Source organism: Canis aureus, chromosome 27 (genome assembly GCF_053574225.1).
Source record: "Canis aureus isolate CA01 chromosome 27, VMU_Caureus_v.1.0, whole genome shotgun sequence".
NCBI classification, from domain to species: domain Eukaryota; kingdom Metazoa; phylum Chordata; class Mammalia; order Carnivora; family Canidae; genus Canis; species Canis aureus.
In genome coordinates, this window is record NC_135637.1 from 27,201,568 (window position 1) to 27,223,969 (window position 22,402).

At 52.7% G+C, this 22,402-nt stretch overlaps 1 protein-coding gene across 4 annotated transcripts; it reads right to left on the reverse strand.

Annotated features, from left to right (window-relative positions):
* Positions 1 to 5,083: 5,083 nt before the first annotated feature.
* Positions 5,084 to 21,527, reverse strand: GAL3ST1 (galactose-3-O-sulfotransferase 1). Of its 4 annotated transcripts, none has more exons than XM_077874330.1 (4): positions 21,345 to 21,527; positions 13,453 to 13,527; positions 7,302 to 7,441; positions 5,084 to 6,511 (listed from the first exon to the last, which is right to left on the reverse strand). In XM_077874330.1, exons 3-4 carry the CDS (start codon positions 7,430 to 7,432, stop codon positions 5,371 to 5,373), a joined length of 1,272 nt encoding a protein of 423 aa, XP_077730456.1. In that variant the 5' UTR covers positions 7,433 to 7,441; positions 13,453 to 13,527; positions 21,345 to 21,527; the 3' UTR covers positions 5,084 to 5,370. The 4 variants fall into 4 exon arrangements, with proteins under 4 accessions (XP_077730456.1, XP_077730453.1, XP_077730454.1 ...); XM_077874327.1 differs by having other exon boundaries at positions 5,084 to 6,514; positions 21,345 to 21,526; XM_077874328.1 differs by lacking the exon at positions 13,453 to 13,527 and having other exon boundaries at positions 5,084 to 6,514; positions 21,345 to 21,526.
* Between the last annotated feature and the right edge of the window lie 875 nt (positions 21,528 to 22,402).

Consider the following 22,402-nt stretch of genomic DNA (forward strand, 5'->3'; position numbering starts at 1 on the left):
GCCTGGCTGAGCCCCGGAATGGTCCTCCCTTGGTCCTGCCTGGGGGGTAACTGGAGTGGATCTGCCTCTCCTGCAGGACCAGACCTTCCCAGCACCCCCACAGACCCACAGACTAGAGATTTAGTCACTGGGGCAAACGCAGGCACCCTCCCCTGCTCCTTCCCTGGTCCCCCAGCCCTCCCAGCTCCTCCCCTTGGTTTCCTACCCCCAGCATCTCTGGCCCATCCTCCTGCAGCCTGCCTCCTAGGACACCTTGCCCCTGCTCTAAAACCCCCCTTGGCTCCTTGCCGCCATCGAGAAAAATTGAAAACCCCTTAGCCTGAAGTGCCAGAGCATTTGGGGTTCTTCTGGAGCTGATTTTACCTGCTTGACTCCCCCTTGCCTCTCCGCCAGCTTTTTCATGGGCTGTTTCCCCTCCCTACAAAGGCTTTCCTTGCATCATCACCCTGCATCTAATATCTGCCTCACTCAAGGCCTATTTCAAATGCCTGGTCTTCTCCCTTTTCTGATTTATTTGCTGGCAGGTGAGTTCCCCCTCCCTGAAGTCCTATCTAGACCTCATTGACGTCTTCTATCTGCCAGCTGTTGTGAGCCTCTCCCAGGTCCCTGCCTCAGGCTCCTTGACAGTCTGGTTCATTTCTCTATATTCCCAGATGAGCACCCAGCATGGTGCTTTGTACACAGAAGATGCTCGATAAGAGATTACCAGGTGCGCCTGGGTGGCTCAGTGGTTGAGTGTCTACCTTTCGCTCAGGGTGTGATCCCGGGGTCCTGAGATCGAGTCCCGCATTGGGCTCCCTGCAGGGAGCCTGTTTCTCCCTCTGGCTATGTCTCTGCCTCTTTCTGTATGTCTCTTATGAATGAATAAACAAAATCTTAAAAAATAAAAGCTTACCAAAGATGTGATGGCAAGGGAGGTTGGCAAAGGCTACCCGTCCTTTCTTAGTTTCTCTACTGCTCTCTAGCACCCCGGGCTTGTCCCCAGCCTTCCCAGGGCCTGCCTACTCCCCAAGCAAGCATTGCCCAGGTTCCCTGCCTCTACCCACCCCTGTCAGAGCTTATGTATCCTGCATCCCATCCCAGGGATGTGTGACTTTTCACCTTGTGAACTCATTCTTGCACTTGCGTTCATTGGCCAATGTGTTACCTTCCTGGGAAGGTGGGGGCTGGGTCACTTAAGGCAAATATGCTCTGAAAGGCCCCCTATGTGGAAGTGCCTTTCTCCATACCTACTGCCCTATTTTCACACTCCCTTTTCTGTTTCCTCTCTTCATTCTTCTTCTCTTCTCTCTCTCTCTTTCTCTCTGTCTTTTTTTTTTTTTTAGAGAGAGCAGATGGGGAGAGGCAGAGGGAGAGAGACAGAGAATTCCAAGCAGATTCCTCACAGAGCATGGACCCTGATGCAAAGCTCCATCCCACGACCCTGAGATCATGACCTGAGCCAAGATCAAGAGTTGGACGCTTAACTGACTATACCATCCAGGGCGCCTCTCCTGTCTTCCCTCCTCCCTCCCTCCTTTTTCTTTCTTTCTTTCTTTCTTTCTTTCTTTCTTTCTTTCTTTCTTTCTTTCTTTCTTTCTTTCTTTTTCTTTCTTTCTTTCTTTCTTTCTTTCTTTCTTTCTTTCTTTCTTTCTTTCTTTCTTTCTTTCTTTCTTTCTTTCTCTTTTTCTTTCCTGTCTTAACATTTATTTAAAACTGGGATGCCTGGGTGGTTCAGTGGTTGAGCATCTGCTTTCGGCTCAGGGCTTGATCCCGGAGTCCTGGGATTGAGTCCTGCATCAGGCTCCCTGTGAGGAGCCTGCTTCTCCCTCTGCCTGTGTCTCTGCCTCTCTCTGTGTGTCTCTCATGAATGAATAAATCTTTTTAAAAATCTTAAAAAAAAAAAAAGAAAACATTTATTAAAAACTGACTGTGTGCCCAGCACTGGCCTGGGCACTAGAGATCGATTGGGTCAGGACAAATGAAGATCGTGTCCTAGACAGGCATACCGTCAGGGCCTCACAGTCAAGCATATCCACAGTTGTGGGCCTTGGTGAGCAGAACTGAGATGGGGGCCCAGAGGCCCTAAGCTAGCTTGTGAGTGGGGCTCTCAGGGCAGAATGTCCAGAGGAGGTGGCAGACCTTGTTTGAAGTCACTTAGCAATGTTAGGCATGTAACGGGAAGGGGGCCTTATGGTAGAGGGAACAACATGTGCAAAGCCGCAGATGTGTGTAGCTGCATGGCTTCTCCCCAAGTGTGAGGGAGACTATGGAGGACTCAGAGCAGAGGATGACCTCTGGCTGCAGATGGGTCACAGGGGCAAGCCTGGGGAAGGGAGTCCAGGCAAGGGACAGAGACCTGACCCAGAGCTAGGACTGGGCACAGAGGATACGTTCGTGTCCTGGGGCTGCTGTAACAAAGTGCCACAAACTGGATGGCTTAAAACAACAGAAATTTATTCTTTCACAGTTCTGCAGGCTGGAGGTCTGAAATCAAGGTGTCAGCGGGGGCATGTTCCCTCTGAGACTCTGGGTAGAATCCTTCACTGCCTCTTCTTGGCTTCTGGAGGTCATTGTCGGCCCTTGGCATTCCTTGGCTTGTTACTGCATCATGCCGACCTTTGCCCATCTTCACGTGGCGTTGTGTCTGTGTGCCTGCATCTACACAGGACATCGCCACTTCTTATGACACCGGCCGGCCGTATTGGATTAGGACCCACCCTAATGACTTCATCTAAACTTGATTACATGTACAAAGACCCTATTTCCAAATAAGATCAGTCATAGGGAACTGGGGGTTAGGACTTCAACATATCATGTAGAGGTTACAATTCATCCCATAACAGAGAGAAACAGGTAGTTCCACTGAATTTCTCCCAGGGGACAGCTGTGACCTTTGCCCTGGCTTTCACCTGTAGGCTCGGGCCCAACTATGGGTGCCTCCAGCCCTCCAGCAGCAGGGAATGTCCTGACCAGTTAAGACCAAACTTTGCACCATGGCACCCTCTGCTGCCCAGGTGTGGCAAGAGCATACTGGCTCCTGCAGGCTGTAAGCAGGAGAGCCCCTTGGAGACTTCATCCATTTTCAACCGTGGAAAGACCTCCGTCCCAAGGCTGAGGTGGCCATCTGGAATAGCTCTGAATGTCTGGAGGCTGCAAGCACCAGCCCTTGGTGTCCGACTGACCTGGGTTTGCAACCTGCCTCTATGGCTGCCTGGCTGGGTGACCCAGGCTGGTCGCTCAGCTTCTCTGTGTTTTGGTCGCCTTCTCAGGAAAGCAAATGTTCCCATATGGCACAGAGCTGAGCACAGAGTGCCAAGCAACTACTCATTGTTAAAATATTAATTATGTTAATAAATGAGTTAATAATTCTAATGTTCTTAAAATGAACCAGGCAGATAGTAAATGCTAATGGAGCAATTTATATTCTTGGCATCTACTCTTTGCCAGATTTATTCTCCTTGGATCCCTAAGGGCTTAGAAGTTCCAATATTAATAATAAATAATTTGATGACATATATTATTATTGACATTTATAGGCCATTAAGAGTCCAAAGAAATAAAATTATGGGGTTCCACAAACCCAAGATATTATCATATTGCACTAAGTGACATCTCTCTTTGATTTATCAAAAGTGTGGGTGGGGGGGAGATTATCTCATGAATTTGGGATCAATAATATCTTAGCTATTCCCTTTCTTTCTTTCTTTCTTTCTTTCTTTCTTTCTTTCTTTTTCTTTCTTTCTCTTAGTTCTCTCCATATGAATCAAAGGCTTCAAAGATGTGCTTATTTCTTGCTGCCAAGATCTTTAGGAGGGTGCAGACACTGGCTCCAGGGAGCTGGTGGGTCCAAAACTCTCCCAGACTGAACAACTATCCTGGTTGCCCAGAACTGAGGAGTTATCTGGGATGTGGGAACTTCCAGCGCAAAAACTGGGACAGTCCTAAGATACTGAGACAGTTGGTCACCCTAACTTCTTCCCACCCTGCTTGGATCAGAAACTCACTCCCAGGAAAAAGACTGATTCAAACCCAGGGAAGGGTTAAGAGCTGACAAATCCAGCTTGAAATCCGGTTCTGGCACCAATTAGATGTGTGACCTCAGGTAAATCCCTTAACTTCTCTGAGCTTTGGTCTATAAAGCTAGGATGTTGTGGATATTCAGATAAGGTGTACAAGTACTTGGCTTGGAGCCTGGTACAGACAGTTCTCCAATAAAATCATTTGGCTCTGCCTTTCATGTCTGGCTGCTGACTCCTAGTTAGAGACCCATGACTCCTGTGCCCCAGAAAGTGCCCTTGTCCCCCTGGAGAGGCCGAGGGAGACAGATGGTTAGAGCTGATGCACCTCACTCTGCTGCAAGGGGTTTGGGGTCCCAGAGAGAAGGTTAGTTTTGGGTCTGATGGGTACCTGTAACGTGACCTCAGGCAAGTCCTTTCTGATCTCTCTCAGAATGTCAATTCCCACAGCGGTAAAATGGGATGGTAACTGTGCCTACCTCAAAGGGTGATTGTGAGGATTAATGAGATTATACAAGGAACCCTCAGCCTGGGCCCAGGGCCTGCTGCTCAATGCTACACCAAGGATTTCCCACCTCCCTGTCACACACACACACACACACACACACACACGCACAGACTCTCTTGTTCTGGCTGCACACTCCATCCTCCCTGGCCCCCGTTCCAGTCCTACCACTTGCTGTGTGATCTTGGCCAAATGACTTGCCCGCTCTGAGCTCCTTTCTTCATCTCTGGCATGAGGAAATATGGCAGTTCTCACATTACTGAATTTTGATGAAGATGAATTGAGATAACCCAGTTAGCCTAATGCTGGACACATAACCAGTGTTCAGTTGGAGTAAGTGACCGGTAGAGCCTCAGGATGATCACACAAACGATCTTCCAGGTCTTGGTAGCTCATGGGAGTCCTTCAGCCACGCAGGGCTGCAGCATGTAAGGGGTGCTCATCACACCGTGCCTGACACCTCCGCTCTGTCCACAGACACACTCAGGCACCCGCCATGCTCTCTTGCGGGCCCTCCCCCCACCATCCTCATCAGTCACCTCCCACCCAGGGCCCCACCAGTCAGCACCACTGAGGCTGATTAACAAAAAACACAACATGAAATTCCTTTACTTCTGAAGTCTCCCCTTTAAGGGGAGGCAGGAAATAGAACATTCTTTTTTGGAGGGAAGGGGATTTAACTCTTTAAAAAGCTATAATTAGTCAAATACGGACCTCAGGCTCTGTGTGCCAGGGGCCCAGTCCCGGCCGCCCGAGCCCCGGCAGCAGCCCCACCTCACCCCGGAGCGGGGTGGCACCAGGAGGGCCCCTGCCCCGCCCCTCCTCTGCGATCCAGCGGGCAGAGGGGGACTGGCGGCCGGCGGGATGTCACCACCTCAGAAAGTCCCGGATGAGCTTCCAGAGCTTAGTGACCCACAGATTAACGCCGAGGTCCATCAGGTACTGGATCTCCGGCGTGAGCATGCGACGGCAGAGCTGCGCGTGCCGCTGCCCGATGCTCTTCTTGAGGTTGTAGCCCAGGATGGACTTGGCGCCCAGCGGCTGCCAGGGCTGCATGGCCGAGTCCTGGATGGCGGCGGCGTCCACGGCCCGGCCCCCGTCGATGCAGATGCGCCGCATGCGCTCGTTGGCGTGCCGCAGGGCGGCCACCTCGCGGGCCATGCGCTCCCGCCCGAAGGCCTCCACCTTGCGCCAGAAGCTGGCGTTGAAGTGACGGTAGAGGCGGGCGTCCAGCACGTTCCAGGCCGTGGCGCGCCGGTACAGGTCCCCCGAGAGGCGCGGCACGGCCGATGCGCGGCGGGCATTGAGCTTGAAGTAGAGCACGTCCTCCAGCTCCCAGCACAGCAGGTCCTTGAGCAGCACCAGGGACTCGTCGAAGTACTCCTGCAGGAGCACCAGGTGGAAGCGGCGCTCCACCTCCAGGATGTGCTCCTGCACCTGCGGGTTGCCGGGGTCCAGGCCGCTGTCGTAGCCCAGGTCGAAGAAGAGCAGGTTGCGGAGGTAGTGGGCGTTGTAGCCGTTGGGGTCATAGTAGCGGTCTGGGTCCTGCAGGAACTCGGCCAGCTTGTCGCGGCCCGAGAGCTTCCACGTGAAGGGCACCACCGAGCCGAAGTAGTGGAAGGAGGACTCGAAGAGGCGGGCGGGGTCGCGGAGCACGGTGATGAAGGTGGCGTTGGGCGGCACCAGGCCCCGGACCTCGTCGTAGTGGAAGCGCATGTGGTTGCAGATGATGTTGAAGCAGGCCCCGGGCCGGTAGTCCTGCACCAGGCTGCGGGCGAAGAAGGCCGGGTAGTCGAAGTCGTTGCGGCCGTTGGGGAAGGCGAACTTGAGCCCGTGCTTCTGGCCAAAGCGGAACAGGATGTTGAGCAGCGTGCTGCTGGCCGTCTTGTGAGTCTTCATGAACACGATGTTGCGCCGGGGCTGGCACCCTCCCGCAGAGCCGTTGGCCGGGGTCAGCGCCTCTGGCTCACCTGGGGCCGGGGAGCAGGGCGCTGTGCCCTCTGGGGTCCTGCTGTGGAGGGAACGTGGGGAGAGTCTCAGGGGCTGCTGGGGCCCTCCGGACTTGGATACCCCAACCAGCACCCTGGTGTCCAAAGATGGGGGTCATTGGCCATGGTGCTAGCAGGGGAGCCAGGACAGGAGGCCCCGATGCTCAGGTGGGTGGTTTGGTCTCTTTGGCCTCACTTTCCTCATCTATGAAATAGGGACAATAACACACCCAATCTGTGGTGTTGGGAGGAGGTCAAAGTGAGACAAGCTCCCTGGTTCTTGTCTCATTCATGGCCACCACATCGTACATTAGCATTAGCTGGGACCGCATGAAATTCTGCAGCTCAGTGTTTGACCAAATATAGTCAATGATCAGTAGTTTCCTCTAGTTCAATTTAATACCATCACCTAAGAGCACAAACCAGGTCAGGCCTGGGCTGAGCAGCCCCATGAGAAGGTGGGAGAGCCTCATGGTTAGGAGCCAGGCTTGGAGGCAGGCAGATCCCGGTCTGAATCTGGGCCCTGTGCCAGCTGAGTTCTCTTGGACAAGTCACCCCCACCTCCCAGCCCCATTGGAGCCTTAGATGAGGATAATCCCAGCCATGTACACAGGCAGCTTTGATCCTCATGCTCCATGAGGCAGGCTCTGTTATTATGCCCACTTCATAGAGGAGGACACTGAGGCCCAGGGTTACACAGTGACCTCTGCCCTCAGCACAATTACTGCAGCACAGCATGATACAGGGTAGTGCACAGGGTGCCCCCTCACCCCAATCCCCACCCCTTGGCCCCCCAGGAGGGCCACTCACGTGGAGGCCAGGCCAGCGTGCAGAGGGGGTACAGCATAGGAGTACAGTACCAGCAGGAAGCTGGTGAAGAGAGCTCCCAGGACCAGCCCCTTGGCCATGGACACCCAGCGCTTCTTCTGCGGCAGCGGCATCTCAGACACCTGTGGGGATCACAGAGCAGGGAAAGCATTAGGAGGCTAGCCCTAGGGAGCCTCTGCTGCTGCCCCAGGCCTGGCGGGGTGGAGGACAGCCTTCAACATTGGGACTGGCCTTTGCCGGCTCTGTGGCCCTCCAGCAAGGTCCACATAGGGACAGAGACAAACACATGAAGAGATATAGCGACAGGGTTGCAGACAGAGACGATGGGCAAAGCCAATGCAGAGAGAGACTGCAGAGTGGGGCAGAAAGAAGGTTCTACTGCTTGGTTCAGTTTTAATTTTTAAGCTAAGGGGTAGAGTGGGTACTTGGGTGTCACTAACTTTATCTGTTTTGGGGCTTCATAATGAAATAGTTTTTTTAAAGGATTTTATTTATTTATTTGAGAGAGAGAGAACGAGCAAGAGGGAGGGGCACAGGGAGAGGGAGTAGCAGACTTTCCACTGAGCAGGAAGCCGGATATAAGACTTGATCCCAGGACCCCGGGATCATGACCTGAGCTGAAGGCAGACGCTTAACCGATGAGCCACCCAGATGCCCCTGAAATCATTTTCTAAGACAGAAGATCCTCTCCCTGTGCCCTGTCCCTCCAGTCCTGGGATCAGGGCCATTTCCAAGGAGGGGTTAGTGGCCTCCCAGGGCCTGAATCTCTCACCTTTCAAAATCTCAAACCCAACCAGCACCACCTGTTCTCTGTGCCCCCCTTCCAAGCTGCCCAGTGAAGGGCTGAGGCTTCTCATCTGTTTTCACTAGTCTCTGTATCCCTGAGTCTGTAGGGAAGGTGGATGGAGAAACTGAGGCTTACAATGAGGAAGAAGAGGGTTCAGGTCACACAGCCAGACCTCTGCCCACAAACCTTCCCTCTCTGATTTCCCAGGTAAATCTGAATTATAGATAAACAATAAAATGTGTGTAATTTTATTTTTTAAGATTTATTTACTTATTTTAGAGAGAGTGGGAGCAAAAGCAAGCAAGCCTGGGGAAGGGTGGAAGGAGAGGAAGAGAGAAACTTGAGCAGACTCCTCGGTGAGCTTGGGAGCCCAGTGCAGAACTCGATCTCAAGATCCTGAGATCATGACCAGAGCTGAAACCAAGAGTTAGTCACTCAGCCGACTATGCCACCCAGGTGTCTTTATCTATTTATTTTTAATTTTATTTATTCATTTGAGAGAGAGAGAGAGAGAGTCCATGAGCATGGGGAGGGGTGGAGAGAGGAAGAGAGAATGTGAAGCAAACTCCATGCTGAGCACGGAGCCCGAGGTGGGGCTCGATCCCACAACCACAAGATCATGACCTGAGCCAAAACCAAGAGTCAGACGCTTAACCAATGAGCCACCCAGGTGGGCTGAGCCACTCAGCCCCAAAATTTAATTTTGATATTGTGCAGGACATACCAAAAACTATTCAATATTTATCTGAGAATTAAACTGGGTGTCCTTTTTTTTTTTTCCAGTTTGTTTTGGGTTTGGGGAGAAGTTTTAGGTCCTAGTCTTTTGGTCTAACTGTGGCAACCCTAACAGCAAGGGCCTGATGGAGGCATGGCATGGGAGCCCAGGAGAGAGCTGGGGCTCGGGGTGCCTTCCTATCTCCCCTTAGCTCTAAGATCAGGGCACAAAATTTTCCACTCTGGTTCTGACATGTGCTGCATTGGGACCTTGGGCCTCTGAGGCTATAAGAAGTCATGCAGGCTGCCCCGTGACCACACAACATGGCACGTCCCCACCATCCCTGGGGGAAGAGGCTAAATAGCCTGACTGGAGGAGGACCCCACATACTTCCCTCTGGGAAAGTTACCCAGCAACACCCACTCTGGGCCCCACTCCACCAGCCAGCACCAGTCCCAAGTCTTCTGCTCATTATCTAGAATTTTCTCATCACAGGTAAGGACATGAAGAAGCAGTCTGCCTAGGAAGAAACTATGCATGAGGGGATTTGGCCTCCTTCATGACAAGGATGTATCCCTGTTAATTCTCAAGTGGGCAAGTCAGAGATAAATGAGAAAGGGAGAGGATGTTTCCAGAGGGCAGTTCCTTCTATCAAAGGGGGAAGGCCGAAGTGCTCCAAATTCCAACTATTCTACAGAAACACTTGGGTACAGTCGCTCATGTAATGGTGTTCATGGCAGCTTGGTCAGAAATTTAAAAAATTAGAAAGGATCTCAGTTTCCATCAGAGAGGCTGTTACACAAACCAAGGCCTATTCCCAGATGGAGTCCTCTGTACCCATTAACAAGACAGAGCTAAGGGGATTGGTTCAAAAACACATCATGATCTATTAATATGAAAAAAGAAAGTTCCAGGGGCACCTGGGTGGCTCAGTGATTGAGCGTCTGCCTTTGGCTCAGGTTGTAATCCTGGGGTCCTAGGATCAAGTTCCACATCGGGCTCCCTACAGGGAGCCTGCTTCTCCCTTAGCCTATGTCTCTGCCTCTCTCTGTGTGTCTCTCATGAATAAATCTGAAGAAGAAGAAGAAGAAGAAGAAGAAGAAGAAGAAGAAGAAGAAGAAGAAGGAGGAGGAGGAGGAGGAGGAGGAGGAGGAGGAGGAGGAGAAGGAGAAGGAGAAGGAGAAAGAAGGAGAAGGAGAAGGAGAAGGAGAAGAAGAAAGTTCCAGAATACTAAGGAACTTCCCCAGATCCATATATGTATACATGTAGGCCCAGAAACAACTGGAAGACAGTATTCTAAATTTTAGCAGTAGTATCCTCTGTATAGCTAGGAAAGGGGTATATAAGGGAATATTTTTCTACATTATGTTCTGTAACAACTGCTTTTTAAAAAGGAGTACGTGGGGATCTCTGGGTGGCTCAGCAGTTTAGCACCTGCCTTTGGCCCAGGGCGTGATCCTGGAGTCCTGGGATCGAGTCCCACGTCAGGCTCCCTGCATGGAGCCTGCTTCTCCTATGTCTCTGCCTCTCTCTCTCTCTGTGTCTCTCATGAATAAATTAATAAAATCTTTAAAAAAATAAAAAGGGAGTATGTATTTTTTAATTTAAAAAGGTAATAAAATATTTAATATATATATTTTTTAAAGATTTTATTTGTTTATTCATGAGAGACACAGAGAGAGAGGCAGAGACACAGGCAGAGGGAGAAGCAGGCTCCATGCAGGGAGCCCGACGTGGGACTGGATCCCGGGTCTCCAGGATCACGCCCTGGGCTGAAGGCAGCACTAAACCGCTGAGCCACCCGGGCTGCCCTATTTAATATATTTACATGATAGGTCATAAAGAATGCAAGGTAGAGCCAGTCTGGTCATGGAGGGGGAAGTGCTGACCTCAGGGTCTGGAGGCCCCAGTTTCTCATCTGTAAAATAGGGAAGCTGAAATCCGCCCCCTCACTGGCTCTTTCAGAGATAGAGTAGGCAAAGCAATGAGCACATAATTATCTCTCAAAAGAGCGTTAGCTGTTTCTCTCCTCAGCATCTAGGACCTGATCCTGGCCTCAGTCTTTGTCACCCTCAGGGTGGGCTCCCCTGAACTAGGAGTGGCTACTGCCCCTTCCCCAGCACAAACAAGCTCCACACATCCAGTGCCCCAACTGGGCTCCTGCCCCCTGGGGGCCCAGTGGAAAACAAGGCAGAGCCCTGGGCCAGGCCAGAGGCTCAAACTTGGACCCAAACCCTGAGTGGGGCCTGAGACCTCAGATTCTCTGACTTTAAAACAGGGAAGGGGTAAAATCCAGGCCCTCCCCAAATCCCCAGGGCCCCCTCCTGCTCCAGTAGCCTCACTCACCAGGGCACTTTCCGGAAATCTGGGAAGCTGACGGCCGAGGTTCTAGGGTAGAGACCCAGCAGCAGGGGGCAGACCAGCTTCCCAGAACCACCACTCAGGCTCCACCTAGCTGGGCCTGGGACAGCGCCCCCATCCCTCCATCAGGGTTTTGCTCATTCATTTTTTTCCCTCTGCCACTTGGGCTTCCTGAAACCATGCCTGCCCTCAGGTTTCACTATATATATATATATATATATATATATATATATATATATATATATATATATATTAGATTTTATTTATTCATGAGAGACACACAGAGAGAGAGAGAGAGAAAGAGAGAGAGAGAGAGAGAGAGAAAGAGAGAGGCAGAGACACAGGCAGAGGAGAAGCAGGCTCCATGTAGGGAGCCCAATGCGGGACTCGATCCTGGGACTCCAGGATCACGCCCTGAGCCAAAGGTGGCGCTAAACCGCTGAGCCACCCGGGCTGCCCTCAGGTTTCACTTTTGAGCCCCTGCTATAAGCCAGGCCTTGGGCAGGGGTTTCTCTAGAGCATCTCACTGTTTCTGCTCAGGTATCCTGGCAGGCTGACCCCACTGTCACCCCTAATTTGCAGACGGGAAAAATGAGTTTCCACGAGGGGATGTGACTTGTCCAGCGTCATTCAGCAAGGCAGGAGGTAGAGCTGGGATTCAAGCCGAAATCTGTTGGCCTCCAATAGGCAGCTTCCAGCTTTGTCCATGGCAGCCCCTCCCTGACATGTCCCAGGCCCTGTCCTAAGCCCGTGGGAAGTGTGTGTGCCATCAAAAGATCCATCACAGGAGTCAACAAGTGGCTAATAGGACTCTGTCCCAGTAGTACAGCAGGGTCTAGCCTCTGTGGGCCAGGGCAGCCAGGATGAAGAGCAGAGAAACACAGGGGACCTAGGTGTCCCGAGGCATTTGGGGCTGGTGGTTCCCTTCCTGCCTGGCCTCTGTGAACTTGAACATGCTGCTCAGCCTCTCAGTCTTAGCCTGCTTATGTGTACAATGAACACACAACATCAAGATCGGGGCAAACAGGGCCCTTGGTGATCACAGGCAGAGTCCCTGGGTAGACCGAGGTCCAGAGATGGGCTGGCTGGCAGCCGGGAGCCTAGCTGAAAGGAATAGTCATGAGACTGAGATTTGAATGAGAGAACGGATGTACACAGGCAGAGATCAATACATATTAATTATTATTATCATCATTATTGAGCAGGGCCCAGTTTCCCAGGCCCAGGCTTGTGGGAGGAGAGATTCCCTCCATGCCCAGCTGCAGGCAAGCCTGAAGGTAACTCATCCCTGAGCTTTCGGAGCCTGGCACCAGATAAATGGTTGATAAATAACCCCCATGACCCTCAGGGCAGAATGTGACCGGGGCTAACACAACTGTGAGAGCCTCGTGTGTGAGTCACACATCTGAGAGCCATCTCGAGCCAGCACCTTGGAGCCAGGGACCTGGATTTGAAACCCAGTTCTGCTGCTTCCTTTCTGTGTGCCCTAGGCAAGGCTGTGTCATTCTCTGGGTCTCAGTTTCTCCTCCAAAACGTTGATGCCAACTCCCCCTCCCTCCATCACAGGGTGCTGTACAGATTTTCTGTGTCTCACAAGGAAAGTTTCCAGTACACAGCTCGTACAGAGCGGACACTCCCGGGACATGGGCTGCCAACATTATTATTATCATCATGACTGCCCTCCTAGGGTCATGGGCCCTTCAAGGTGTGTGTCCACTGGCCCATGATGGAGGCTTGCAGTCAGCTGACAGCACCAGGTCCAAGGCCATGGGGTACCAGGGACAGTTTCAGTGTGGCCTGACCCTCACAGCCTCCAGTCTGGAAGACAGCGCAGCAGGGAGGCTAAGGCTCAGAGAGGGCAGGGCCACCCTCAAGGTCACACAGCATACCAGCAGCAGGCAGAACTAGAACCGGGGTCTTTCCTCCTCTGCCTATGGTGGTGACAGTTCCAGGCACTCAGGGCCGATGGTCCACCCTCCCTAGCCCACCCCATCTATTCTTATCCTTCTTGGATATCATAGCTACATCATGCTCCATCTGTGCTGACAGCTGGCTCCAGGCCAGGCCCAGCAATCCTCCCATTCGGTTGGACCAGCACCCTCTAGAGAACGAAGGAGAAATAGGACTCATCCCCACAGCATGCATGTAGGGAAACCGAGCCCAGGATGGTAAACCTTCTGTCCTGCAGCATCACTGCCAGGCAGGCCTGGGTCTCAGGTGTCCTGCCTCCCCAGGGGCCCCTGGGCAGGGGCGGAGAAAGGCACACTCACCTTGGGCCGTGGCTGGCAGCCCCCTTCCTCTCCCTGTCTGAGCCCCGTCCGATTCTCAGGCTGCCTCTGAGGTCACTGGGAAACAAGAACGCTCCAATGACACCCAGCAGTATTCTGGCTGGCTCCCTCACGCTCCAGCGAGTGTGAATATTCATGAGTTCCCTCCCTGGGGATAGCAGGTGGCATGTGTCTGTACCCTGCAGGTGCTGCCCTGGCCCTCCGCCAGGGGCACCCTCTGGGTGGTCCCTGAGTATCTCTAGACCTCAGCAGCCAGGCAGCTCCTTCATCCAAGGACTCAGCAAGGTTCCGGGTGTCCTTGCACCAAGGACACAAGCAACTGCAGAGCCCTGCAGAGTTCAGGAGAGGCTCAAAGGCCATGGGAATGATGGGGAGGTGAGGGGAGCAGGGAGGCTCATGACTCCTTGAACTGCCCCTCATCTACGTCCCATGGCTCCCCAGGCATTAAGCACCATGATTAGCCCACTCTCCAGGTGAAGAAACCAAGGCTCAGAGAGGTGAACCCACTTGTCCAAGGTCACACAGTTAGCAGGGGACAGTCAGAGCCAGGCAGAAATCCAAATGCAGACTTGCCAAATCCCAGGGCTTAATGACACTGACACATAACCAGAGACCAAGGTTTGTCTTAAACCTGCGGAGCCCTGAGAGCAAGCAACTCACCAAGTCCTCCTGGAACAGAGAACCTGACCCGTTCTGGGAGAATCAGTCTGGTGAGACTTCACCTTCCTCAGCTCCAAGCCCTTCATCAGAGGCAGCACAGATCATGCCTATCCTACCTGCATCCTGTGTGACGGATCGGTGCACAGGACACCGGGGACCAGCTTTGAAGGATGCGGGCCCACTGCAGGTGCCAATTCTTCCCAAGGTCTTGGCAAGAAGAGGTAGTTCTAGGGGCCCTGTCCTAAACCCCAAGAGCTCTGAGGCTCACTTCAAGCACTGAAATCTCTTGCACCCTCCCTCTTAGCTGGGTTCAAGTCTATCTTTGGGTCTGGGTTCGGCTTTGCCATGAACAAAGGATGCCCAGAAAAGCACCCTCACCTCCTTCCCTCAGGCACAGGGGCTCTAGGGAACTAAAGTGTCACCATTGATTAATAGAAATCATTATTGTGTCAGTCCTGTATTTATCCCACACCGAGCACTTTCATAGGTTGAGCAGCTGCCAGCTCCTCCCAGGAAGCAGCAGGCATCTGACACTGCTCGACACTTTGCTCTTTCCTCCATGGCCCTACCCAGCCTGGGAGCAGCCCTCAATGCCCCATGAAATACCAGAGTTTAAATAGCCACAGGGAACACCAAGAGTCTATATCTCTCTGGGTACTGGATTGACCTGGGACACTGAATAGAGTTGTTTTATCTGTTCTGGACTGAGCAAGTTTGAAAACAGATAAATGTATGGGGGTGGGTCAGGGCAGAGCGAGTATCAAACTGCAGAGAGGTGGTTTATGAGTGTGGACTTTTGACCAAACAGGGTCTGGTCGCATGCTCATTATGTGTCAAGCATCACATAGGCTCATAATCCTTGCCACTGGAGGCGCAGTGACCACCCTACTTTATAGAGGAAGCAAAGGCTCAAGGATGCAATGTGACAAGCGCAGTGTCACAAGAGGTTAAGGATCTTGGGCAGGAGAGAATAGAATTCAGACTCTTGAACAAAAGGCAAGGTCGTGCGTGGGGTGGGAAGGCAGGTAAACAAGATCCACGTGAAGCAAAATTTTCTAGAGTAGGAAGCATTGATAGCAGAACCTATGCTCCTAGCCCTGCCAGAGGGTTCTCTTCTCAGGATATCAATAGTGATGTCATCTCTGGCTGTTCTTCCACCCCAGAAAAAAAAATTAATTATAAAAGCAGTACATGATAACTGTAAAAAAAATTCAGACAATTACAGAAAAGTGTAAAAAAAAAAAAAAAAAAAAACGAAAAGAGCTCTATCCCCAGAGCTCATCACCCTTAAAACTTTAGCACAAGCCTCCCCACGTTTTTTTTCTGTCTATACCCATACAGGGGATAGAAGGGGTCTCTTTGGGGTAACACATTTTGTTTTTAACTTGCTCCCCACCCCTCCCACATCAATAGATTGTGGCCATCTTTTTGTGACCACAATGAGTTTTAAATTGATCTGTTCCACAGTTATTTAGGGAGCACCTGCACTGTGCCCAGGACTAGGGTTCATGATTCCTGAGCCAGAGTTCTGGGCTCACAGTCCTGAGGGTGGGAGGACCAAGCCGCTGCAGGTGCGGTGATGGCACGTTGGTGGGACTTGCTGGAACATTAACACCTGATCCAGCCTGGGGGTCAGGAAGAGTGTGCTCAGAGAGGCTTCCTGGGCCTAGGGGTCCCTGGTAGCAAAGGTGCTGTGTGTTTTCTGATTTCCAAAAGCAGTTCTCTTTTCTCCCTGAGTACATGGCTAAACTGCATTTCCCATCCTCCCCTGTGGTTCAGTGTCCTCATGTGACTGGACTCTGACCAGTGGAATGTGAGCAGAATAATAGCTATTGGTGTTAGGTGTGCAGACCTTTTCTGTGGTCTCAAGTATGCTGGATGAATGGGGCCATTTCTAACTATCTGGAGATGGGCAGTGCCCTGAGATGGAAGGAGGCTGGTATTCGCATCACCACTCACCAAACACCCAGTTAAATTTCATGAAAATGACAACTAAACTGCCATTGTGTTAAGCCTTTTGGAATTGGGTCTTCTCTGTTACAGCAACTAGCGTTAACTAATGCACTTGTTACCCTGGAATGATCCAGGCAGAGAAAAAAGCATGTGCAAAGACCCAGGGCAATTGAGAAACTAACAAATGTTCAGCTTGGCTGGAGTTTCCAGTATGTGTGTATGTCAGAGGTTGAGTGTGCAGAGGAGACTAGAGGCACAGCCAGAAAGGGGGCAGGGGCAGGCAGGAGATGGCAGGGTCCTGGGAAGCATGCTAAGGGATCTGCTCTGGATCCTGTGGGCAATGGGGAACCCTGGAAGGTCTTCAGCAGAGAAGTGAGGAGATGGGATTCCCATCAGGCTGCTGGATGGAAAATTGAACTATAGGGGTGGGAAGGACTGGGAGAAGCCAGCAGCCCTTGACAGTGGTTGTTATAGCTGTCCAGGTATGAAATGACCTGGACCAAGAAGGCTGGGTATGAACTGGAACCATCCCAGTTCATAGACATAGACATTTGGTGAGTGAGGTGAGGGTGTGGGGGGGTGGGAAGAACCCCTGTTGGGATGACTGGCTGGCTGGGAATGGAGCTAGTCTCTGAGTGGGGGAGGCTAAGAGAAAGATATGTTTAGTTGGGGGTGGGTAGCCAATGTCAGTTTCAATTTAGGACAAGTTGAGTCTGGGGGATGCGTGGGACGCTTGTAGAATATGCAAAGAGCAATATGATTCCTTACCTGGAGCACAAGAGGGAGATCTTAGGAGAAAGAGATTGGGAGCCATGGGCACAGAAGTAGAAAGTGAGGTCAGAGGAGCAGATGGAATCAGGAGAGAAAGGGGAAGGAAGGAGAAGAGAGCAGGGAGGGTGAGGATCCCCCAAGGAGATAAAGATAAAAGGCCTCTAAAGCCATTGGCTGGGCAGCCCCGATGGCTCAGCGGTTTGGCACCGCCTTCAGCCCGGGGCGTGGTCCTTGAGACCTGGGGTAGAGTGTGAGTCCCACGTTGGGCTCCTGCATGGAGCCTGCTTCTCCCTCTGCCTGTATCTCTGCCTCTGTGTGTGTGTGTGTGTGTGCCTTTCGTGAATAAGTAAATAAAAAATATTTAAAAAAATAAAATAAAATAAAATAAATAAAATAAAATAAAATAATAAAATAAAATAAAATAAAATAAAATAAAATAAATAAAGCCATTGGCTGTAGAACATTTTCTGGAACACCGCTCCCCCAACTGACGGGCATCCATGCTGTTTACTCAGTGTGCACACATAGGAACAGGATTCTGGCAGAGAGTGAAGGGGTGAGAGTGTCCTAGGGCTGTTTCTTATAGCTGGAAGGGAATCTCATGGGGACACTGGAGGAGACTTTTTTTTTCTTAAAGATTTTATTTATTTATTCATGAGAGACACAGAGAGAGAGGCAGAGACACAGGCAGAGGGAGAAACAGGCTCTATGCAGAAAGCCCGAAGCAGGACTTGATCCCAGGTCTCCAGGATCACACCCTGGGCTGAAGGCAGCGCTAAACCACTGAGCCACCTGGGCTGCCCCTGGAGAAGACTTTTAAAAAATACTTTATGTATTAATTTGAAAGACAGAGAGTGAGAGAGAGCACAAGTGGTGGGAAGGGAGAAACAGACTACCATAGACTGATGCAGGGCTTAGTCCCAGGACCCCGGGATCATGACCTGAGTCGAAGGCAGACACTCAACTGAGTCACCCAGGCACCCCTGGAGGAGACCTTAAAGCTGGAGCAAAAAGACTCTGCCTACAGTGCTCAGACTGCACAACTGACAGCAACTGTTACAGTTCTACAGGTGCCCATCCTCAGACCCAGAAATCCCATCTGTGGCAATTTGTTCATAGAAGACAATCTAACAGGAGATGGGTGCAAAAGGGGAAAGAGAAACAACTTAAATGTCCAACAATAGGAGATGGTTAAAAATATCATATGACATTCACTCCATGGTTTATTATATACTCATTTAAATGATGTCCACAATACATAATGAAGTGGAAAAATGTGTATACATACACATACATATGATTTTGTTTTACAAAGAGTCTGTATTACTTAGGGAAAAAATTAAAATGAAAAATAAAGATATTTCCGTTTTTGAAAAACTGCAGTCTTGCTGGAGGAGAGACGTGGCTAGTCTGAACCATATCCCACCCTGCTGGGTGACCATAGCCCTATCTGAGCCTCGGCGTCTTCAGTGGGGAAGAGGCATCAGGGGCCTGGAGCGGAGAAGCTGGGAAATGTGGGCCACACGGTTAAAGGAAAGGATGGGAAAGGTTGGCCCTCCACCCAGGAGGGTTGGGACAGAGACCCGCAGGTCCCAGAAGCCTCCTCACTCTGCCCCCTCTGGAGTGAGGTGCTGGAGTAGAGATAGGGAGGATCACCCAGGGAGGCCCTTCAGCTGAACCCCAACTTGCTGGCTCACAGGACCACCCCTAAACTATCGGCCCCGACACCTTGCTCCTACTGCCTCCTCTGGCTGGGGAATGGCTGCCAGCTGGGTCCCAGGTCTGGCAGCCGACTGAGAAGAGGGCAGTGTTCTTTGGTGATCCAGAAGGCACTTTTTGATCTTGCAGGCTTACCCAACTCTACCCTTTCAAATAGCAGCCATACCTCGGGCCTCAACCGACTTCCCAGTGTCATCTGCTAGCTCACAGACAGATGGGAACACTGAAGCTCAGAAACTAGCAGAGAGGGTCTAACTAGCAAAGTCAGAGCTACAAGCAATCTCTTCCCGCTACACCGCCTTGTCTGGGCAAAATCACCACCAGGGCTCAGTTTCCCAAAGTAGCTTGAGAGGGGCAAAAACCCAGGTTAACCAAGAAGTCAGTCATTTCTTTATTAGCTTCAAATTACTGAGAACACCAGAGGTAGTAAGTGGGAATTGGTAATATCATTCGCTGTACCTTCTAACATGACTGAAATGTTTTTTAAAGGAACATCATGCACTTGTTTGCATGAAAATATGTAACAATATAAAGGTTTTTAAAGGTGCTGAGCCCTTACTATGCACAATGCCCTGGATCTGCCCACCTGCCTCTCCCCTCTAGGAGAGGCTGAGATTTTCTGGCTATGAATTCTGACTCTACAAGTCCCCGGTTGAGTGATCTTGGGCAAGTGACTTCCCTTCTCTGAGCCTCAGCTTCTGAAAAATGGGAATATTTTGCCCTTCTCATGGGCTTGCTGTGAGGATCAGAGGCATGCAGAGCCCTTTGCTCATACCTCATATTGTTATCATGACCCTTCTAGACCCACTTGGCAGGAGAAACAGGATCCACCAGTGCAGACTCCTGGAAGGCAACCCTCCTGATCCAAACCCTCACATTTCCCATGCTCCAGACCCAAGTTCCCTAACACCCAGATTTCACATCGAGGGAAACTGAGGCACAGATAGGCAAGGACTTGCCTAAGGTCCCATGGCAAGTCAGGGCACTGCTGGATCAGGTCTAGGAATGCCCATGCCACCTGGAACTGGCAGGTGGGAAAGGTTTCCTCTGGGACCCCAGTTCTTCCCAACCATCACCCCTCACCTGGTAATTCCTCCAGCCCCCAGCCCACTGATCTCCATGGGCACCTCTGCTCACTCCTGCCCTTTCTGTCTAGAGTAGAATAGGGCTCATAAAGGGCGTTGTTCTTCACCATATTCCTCACCCAGTCAAAATGAAGCAAGAAGCCCTTCACAAGCCGGCTGCCATGCCTGGAATTCCACCATCTGTGCCTCATTCTCCTAGGTTAATCATTGCCTCTCACCAGGGTGACACCCTGAGTCCCTTGGAGCCCAAAGTGGGGACTGCCAAGGACACACTCCTTTCTTCCTGGGTGACAAGATGGCATCAAACCCATGCTCTCAACAGACCCATGCCCTCTGGACAAGGGGACATGCAGGAAGCAGGCAGGCTTCTTTGTCCACAGGGAGCTTCCTTCAGGCAGGGCTCTGCCCAAGTGAGAAGCTCTGAATGAAGCAGCCCGAGGTAGCAGCTGGGAACAGGGCTCTGTTGTCTCTGCTCCCAGGGTAGCAGCCTGCCCACCCCGAGTGTCAGGCAGAGCTGGGAGCTAGGAAGGCAAGTGGGGGAGGGGTCTTGAGCTAGGGGTTTGGGGCAGCACAAGCAGATCCAAGAGCTTAGGACCCCAGAGCAGCAGAGAGGTCTTGAGCAGAGCTCCCATCCTGAGATGCAGGGCTGGGATCTGCATCTGTAGTCAACTCAGCCACCTTTGAATTATGTGTGACCTTGGGCAAGTCACTGAATCGACCTGGTCCTCGGTTTCCCCCTAAGAATAATGGGAATGCCCTCCTTTACAGGACAACTTACAGAGCAGCACTATAGAGGCTGCTCTGGCCCAGGCCTGCCCATGGCCTTACCCTCTCTGGGCCTCAGGTCACCCCTTTGGCAAAGGAAGAGGTTGGATTCTCCCAACTGGACTGTCTTCCTGAGGATTTTCATGGCACCTGTCACCTTGGCAACCCAGGTGATCAGGTGTCAGGCCTGTGGCTCTCTCTCCCTCCCTTCCTCCCTCCCGCTCACTGGTGTGGGTTACTGCAGCCAGATGTGTGATCATCACCTCTCCTGCTCTAGAGGCAGGTGGAAAGAGGGGCACCATTGGGAATAGGCCACAGTGTTGCTCTGTGCTGTGATACTGAGGATGCACACCAAGCTGGACCCCCTCCTGGGCACCCATCCTGGAAACTCAACTGGCTAGATTTCCTAAGGGCCCTTCCCAGATCTCTCTCCTTGGTGGCCCTGCCCCCTGTGTGGTATAGGACAGGGCCTTCTCCAAGCAGAGGGAATCCATCCCTCCCCTGGGCCCCCAGCCCCTGGTCCGATGCCACCCACTCCCCTTCTAGGAGATCCCTGCCCTTCCTCCCTCAGGGCTCAGGCTTCTGTGTCCAAGATTAATCATTAATGGACTTCCAGGTCTAGCCCAGCTCCAGCCCCACCCACTCCATGTCCGAGGACTGGGAAAACCCTGGAGAGGGGGCTGTGAGGAAGAAACCAAGGGCAAGGCACACACCAACGCCCCCTCCCTGCCCCCAGCGGCCCACCCTCCCCGCCCTCCGTCAGCCGCCTGGGGCCCTCAGGCCCTGGAGCAACTGCGGGGCACCCCCAAACCGCTGGGCTGAGTCTGACTCGTGCGGTCCTAGGTCGGAGGTTTGGGCAGTGCGGGCCGCGGCGCCAGGCAGGGCACGGGCAGGCAGTGGGTGCCGGTCCCCAGGACATACCTTGGCCCCGTTGTCCTCGGGCTTGGCGTGGCTGTTTCGGTCCCGGGCCCGCCGCCCGGGCGCTCACTAGGCGGCGGGGCGAGCCCGCCCGGGCCCCCGGCTCCACCGGGCCTGGACCATGCTCCCGCCGCCGCCGCCGCCGCACTCCCTCCGGCCAGGTGCGGCCGCCGGCCCGGCCCGTCCCCCGGTGCTGCGGCCAATAGGCGCCCTGGCCCCGGCCTCCTCCCGGCCCCTCCGCGCCCGCCCGGGGCGCACAGAAGCCGCATTCAGCGTCCCGGAGCGCAGCGCCGCGCCCCCGCCGCCGGCTCAACAAGGCGCGTTTGTCTCGGAAGCGCCAACGGGGCCATTGTCCCACCGCTGGACCCTGAGGCTCGGCTGAGCTGCCAGCCCCGGAAGGGGATTCGAGGGTGCCTGGGAAACGGGGTGGCGTGGTGGTGGTGGTGAGGGCAGCCCAGCCCTGGGCAAAGGGAGGTGGCTAGGAGAGCTGCTGAACTGTCACCGGGGGCTCTGGGGCCCTGAATATCCAGTACGGCCTCCTGCTCCCGGGGCAAGACAAGCTGGAGACGTACATTTCGGGGCCCAAATGTGGGTGAGGGGGATGAAGGGGGGTGCCAGAGTCCCTTGAGGGAAGCTCAGGCAAGCGACCCATCTCCAACCAGTCATGGCACTAGGTGGTCTCGGCTGATCCCATCTCTCCGGAGTGTCCTTACAACTGCAGAATGCAGGTGCCCCACCGAGGCCCGCCTCTCTTCAGACCCCAGCTCCCTTCCTCACCCCAGGGGAGGACCAAAGACTGGCACAAATGCCGCCCTGGTTTGGGAACGCAGCTCCACCTGTGGGCACCTTGAAATCTGCTGGGCACTCAGCAGAGCTTGGGCTGCATCAGAGCCCTGAGGCCCCCGCCATTGCTGGGCAACTCTAGAACGGGGAAAATTCCACACCAGCATGATTGCCAGGGATTTTCCATATCCAATAGGTTCACCCTCCTGTCTTACCCCAGCACCCTTGCCACAGCCCCGGGAGGCCCGAGCACCCAGGAAAGCCCAAGTCATCCCCTC

Coding starts and splice junctions, on each gene's coding strand:
- GAL3ST1 (XM_077874328.1), bottom strand. CDS start 7,432: ATGCCGCTGCCGCAGAAGAAGCGCTGGGTGTCCATGGCCAAGGGGCTG. Junction 6,515..7,301: donor CACGCTGGCCTGGCCTCCAC/GTGAGTGGCCCT, acceptor TTCCCTCCACAG/CAGGACCCCAGAGGGCACAG.